This window comes from Macadamia integrifolia, unplaced genomic scaffold, assembly GCF_013358625.1.
Source record: "Macadamia integrifolia cultivar HAES 741 unplaced genomic scaffold, SCU_Mint_v3 scaffold1468, whole genome shotgun sequence".
Taxonomy (NCBI): Eukaryota; Viridiplantae; Streptophyta; class Magnoliopsida; order Proteales; family Proteaceae; genus Macadamia; species Macadamia integrifolia.
The window spans coordinates 142,282-147,650 of NW_024868216.1; the positions used below are offsets into that span (position 1 = coordinate 142,282).

At 37.7% G+C, this 5,369-nt stretch overlaps 1 protein-coding gene across 1 annotated transcript in view; it reads left to right on the top strand.

The window, feature by feature from the left end:
* Positions 1 to 1,051: 1,051 nt before the first annotated feature.
* Positions 1,052 to 5,369, top strand: part of LOC122063828 (DNA polymerase kappa-like) — a gene marked incomplete at its 3' end in the record, with an annotated part of 9,874 nt that continues 5,556 nt past the window's right edge. Inside the window, 1 exon segment of the mRNA XM_042627536.1 lies at positions 1,052 to 1,497. Within this exon segment, the coding sequence (XP_042483470.1) occupies positions 1,437 to 1,497 (61 nt within the window).

Below are 5,369 nucleotides of genomic sequence, written 5' to 3' on the forward strand. Positions count from 1 at the left end.
TACTCCACTTGATGCTCTCTAGGGATTGTCCAACTTTCTTTTCTTTTTTGGTAAGTAATTGTCCACCTTTCTTATCCTGCCTAAAGTAATCTTATTTTCTTGGTGCTCTCCCGCATTCTCAGTATGACTTTTGACTTCTTCGTTCTATTTTTTAGAAATTCATTTGCTTTTCAAAGAGGCAAGGGAAAAGAGGAATTCTTCAAATAAATAACAAATATAGGTTCTGTCAAGATGTTATACGTTGATTTCAATCAAAGCTTACGTACAATAGCTTGAGATCGTCTTCTATCGAAATTGGACCTTCCTTGCCGGATCCTCTCATTTATAATTTGATTCCATCTTGCTTGAGTCTTTCTAGTTTTCTTTGCCTAGAATCACCATCTCCATGGCAAGTTAGATCTCTCAAGGGCTCAAGTGTGTGTTCATTGGCTACTCTGCAACCTAGAAGGGATACACGTGCTACCATCCTCCATTTCGTTGCGAGTTCGTCATTATGAATGTGGTGTTTAATGGGTCTGTTGCCTATTATTTTCTCTGGCACCTCTTCCAGGGGGATCCAATGTTGGGTGAAGATGTGCCTCTCGTTGTTCCTCTCTTGGACCCTCCTGTTCAACTCCCTTCAGTTCCTTTAGGCCTGAGGAGAATCCGAGTGAAAGCAGCTACCAGAGTGATAGTAGTGTGTGTCAGCAAATAACTCTAATATTTCTTTGAGGAAGTGGATTTGTATGGCTATCAATGGATTGGATCTCGTCTAGGTCTATTTCAAGTTCAATTGAACTAAGGCCGGTCCATATGTATCCAGAATTTGGATAATACCTGAACATGATTTGATCCGATTTGGTTGCACACAAGATTGTTGTCATTGTCTTCATTTCTCTGCTTTTAACAGTTCTATTCTTGTTGTTTTCATCATAAATGTTTTCTTAGAGACATCCCCTTATGTTTATGTCCACATAGCTTTATTTATCACTGATTATTGTTATATACATATATCTGAGTCTGGTCTGAATCTGGCTCAGTTTGATCTGGATCCAATAACTTCAGATTAGATGGACTGAATGGGGATTTTTTTTTAGACTCAAATAAAAAATTTAAGCTTCTTCTATTGTGTATAACCAGTATGTATTTGATGGCATTGCAAGTCTTATTATTAGCTATAAATCCATAGAAATGTGTTGGACAAAAATTTAGTCACTGTTTTGTACTTCTAATACAATTGTGAAGCTGGCTTTTGCAGGCGTGGAAACTTATGCTGGTTTGACTCTTTTCTTTCTGTTGTTTTACAGTCTGGCTGCTATTTGGTTTCAGTTTGATGAAGTTTTGCTACCAAAAAAACAACTAAAAAAATTGTTTTCCATTCTGTTGCAGACTTCTTTCTGTCCGTTGGTCTGGGTTTAGGAAAAACCGATACTCCTCAAACTAAATCACAGAAAAGTATGAGTAGTGAGAGAACATTTTCAGCCACTAATGATGAGCAATTGCTTTATCAGAAGTTAGGTAAGCAAGTCTATTGCTTTTCACTGACAATTGCACCACAGTCAATCTCACCATACCACATAATTGATTTGATTTTTGTTCATTTCTATTTATATTAATTCTCAATTGCTCATCATGCTAGTATGCGCAGATCGTAGATAGTTCTAGAAGGCATTGCAGTATTTGATTGAATTTTATCTTTTCCTGGGAAGGATTACTTGCTTTAGGACTGTTCCAGCTTTTATACCTAGGTTGAAACTGGATTTAGCTAGAATAAGACATCTAACGAGTTCTGAAACTGCACCTCAAATTTTGCTACCACACTTAATTGCTATTCTTTTTCTTTACCAGTGATTCTTGTCCCTCCATATGGCATAACTCAACAAACAACAACAACAAAGCCTTTTCCCAACTAAATGTGGTCGGCTACATGGATCCGCGATAGTGCAAGACAAGAAGCAAAAGAAAGATAAGGGGCACGAAAAAGAAAAGAAACATATCAAAGCAACATCTTCGGGAAATCCTACCTAAATGTGATCGGTAACATAGATCTTTGCCCTCCAAACAACTCTTTTTGATGTCATACTAGGATCTAGATCTAGCTTCTGCCTGTCTTTCCTTACAAACTCTTTGATGGTCATTTTAGGCCTACCCCTAGTTCTTTTAGCTCCTTCCATCTGGCTTTGATCACTCCTCCTTATAGTAGCATTAAGAGGTCTGCACTAAACTTGACCAAACCACCTTAAGCGACATTCTCTGAGCTTGTCCTAAATCAGCTCTAACCTGGTCATTCCTCACTCTATCTCTCCTAGTTTTGCCGCACATCCATCTCAACATCCTCATCTCTGTTACACTCAACTTATCTATGTTGCGCTTCTTGACTGCTTAACATTTTTCCCCATACATCATAGTCTGTCTTATGACTGTTCTATAGAATTTTCCTTTAAGCTTTAGGGATTTACGTTGATCACATAACACTCCAGAAGCACCTCTCCACTTCATCCATCCTACTTGAATTCTGTGAGCCATATCATTGTCTATCTCTTCTTTGTTTATGATTGACCCCAAATATTTGAAACACTGCTGTGTGGGATCTCTCTTTCCTTAAGTTTCACCACATCGTTATTTGTCCTTGAGTGACTAAAGTTACACACCATATACTCCGTTTTTGTTCTACTTATCTTAAGACCCTTAGATTTCAGGGCAGATCTCTATACTCCAACCTATATTTGATCTGTGGCACTATCTCAGCCACTAGCACAATATCATCGACAAAGTGCATACACCACAGAACCTCCCATTCAATGTTCTTGGTTAAATCATCCATAATAAGTGTAAACAGATAAGGACTTAAAACAAATACTTGATGTAACCAGTGATTGGGAACTCATTGCCTTGACCTCCCACGATTCTCACACGTCACTACGCCCTAATATATATCTTTGATAATATCTACATATTACTCGACACCCCTTTCTTCCCCAATACATGCCATATGAGCTCTCTAGGGACTCTGTCGTAGGCCTTTTCTATGTCAATAAATACCATATGGAGATCCTTCTTGTAGGTTCTAGACCTTTCCATAAGCCTCCTAAAAAGTATATCGCTTCCGTCGTGTACCTCCCTGGCATAAAACCGAATTGGTTCCTTGAGATACTGGTTTCCCTTTTTATGTGGACTTCAATTACCTTCTCCCATAGTTTCATGGTATGACTTTTATGCCTCTATAGTTATTGTAACTTTGAATATCACTTTTATTTTTGTAGATTGGGACAACAATACTTCTCCTCCATTCTTCAGGCATTTTTCTTGTGCTCATAATCTTGTTAAACAACATGGTAAGACAGGAAACCCCACATAGTCTCAAACTCGTCCACACTTCAATTGGGACCTCATCCATGCCTAGTGTTTTAACTACTTTCATCTTTCTTAGGGATTCTTTAACCTCGGTCACTCCTATCTTCCGTACATATCTATGATGCGTGCTATCATTTTGGATACTTATCCCACTCCTATTTGAGCTATCTCCATTCTATAATTCGCAAAGATACTCACCTCATCTCCTGTTAATATCTTCATCCTTAACAAGCATTCTACCATCATCACTTTTGATACATCGAACATGATTGAGATCTCTGCTCTTCCTTTCCTGTATTTTGGCTATCTTATAGATAGCATTTTCCCCTTCCTTGGTATCCTGATTGTTGTACAAGTCATCAATATTTCTTTTCTTATGCTTTCCCCGCATCTTCCTAGCGACAATCTAGCGGATTAGATAATGGCATAACTCAACAGCTACCACATATTATGAAGTGTTTGTTTCTCCCCAAAATAAACTTCCACTGTGGGCCTGTGGCACAAATAACATCATTCCATAAGCTATGTTCTTGTGGATTTGTAACTTCACTCGTAACATCCAATTATCTAATCTGCTAGATCTTGTAATCATAGTCGGAATGCTAACTTCACATTCTTTTTGACGCTGAAAGCCACTTCTTTCAATTGTCGGGGAGCTTACCTGTAAAAGCGTCGAACCTTCAAAATTGGTATGGGCTGGGGAACAGCTAACGGCTCCCCTAAGGTTCTGTCTGCATCATACGGAAAATTGTAGGACAAACCTGGTAATCGTACTTACCTAAAAAAAGAGGGGGACCCTTGTGGGATTTAATCAGAAATTTTAGATAGTTGCAAGGATTAAAGTATTGGTATCGGTCGCCGTATCGGTCATCCAAAATTAAGATACGTATCGGAGGGTATCGTATCATATCAGAGATACGCTAAGATACGCTAAAGATATGCACATAAATGGATAGGAAACACTTTTTAAAACATTTTTGCATAAAAAATTTGTTGAAAAAAGCTATTGATAGTATGTATTATGCATAACCACTAAATTGAGGGTATCGCACTAGGAATTCAAGATTTGTAGTTGTCCCACAAATGTAAAATCCTTGTTCCCAACGTTGATTTCCACTTTAGTTAAAAAGAAATATGGCTGGCAGCAACTTCGGAACAAAAACCCCTCAAAAAATTGTGTTTTTTTCTGAAAAATGACCCATCTTGGCCATTATATGACCGTAGCGCATTGTATCGGTACGTATTGTACTGTTTCGGTATGTACCGATCAATACATACCAATACTCACTAATACGTATCGATACTCTATGAAAAATATAAAATTGAGGATTTTAAAAATTCCTTGATGCAAAGAATGTATTAATGTAATCGGTTTGTATCGATGGTGTATCAATGCGTATTGGTATGTATCGTAGGACATATATCGATACGAAAGGATTTTAAAAATTTCATGTATCGTATCGGTGTGTATAGTATCGGTCGGCTAAATTTAAGATACGTATCGGTGGGTATCGTATCGGTATCGGAGATACTTTGAACCCTGGTCATAGTTGAGACGATCAACGAGCCGGAAGGCTCAAGTTCTGGTTGAACGGGCCAACTCACTAAACTACAGACTTAAGTATTTTCTTTACCTTACTTGAATAAGCAATTAGCATCCACCTTTTTGCAGTCACTGAATCTGGGACATTTTGTACTTGTTGGATGCTGACAGTGACACCTGTATTGATGCAAGTTGTGTCACACAAAAAGGTGACAACAACAACAACAAACTCAGCCCTATCTCAACTTCATGGGGTCGGCTATAGGGATCCATGCAAAACAAAATAGGGAAAAATCAGGTCCAAACACAAAAGCTCATGTTAAATAAGTGATGCTGTGAATTTGCGAAGTTTGATGAAATGACTACAATTAGCAAAAGAACTTGGAAGATACTATATATTTATATTTTATGGAGTTATAAATTTATAATGTGGTTCGTAAGTTTTAAGGAGACTGGAAAGAGTGTAGAAGGTTTTTTTTTTTTTTTTTTTTTT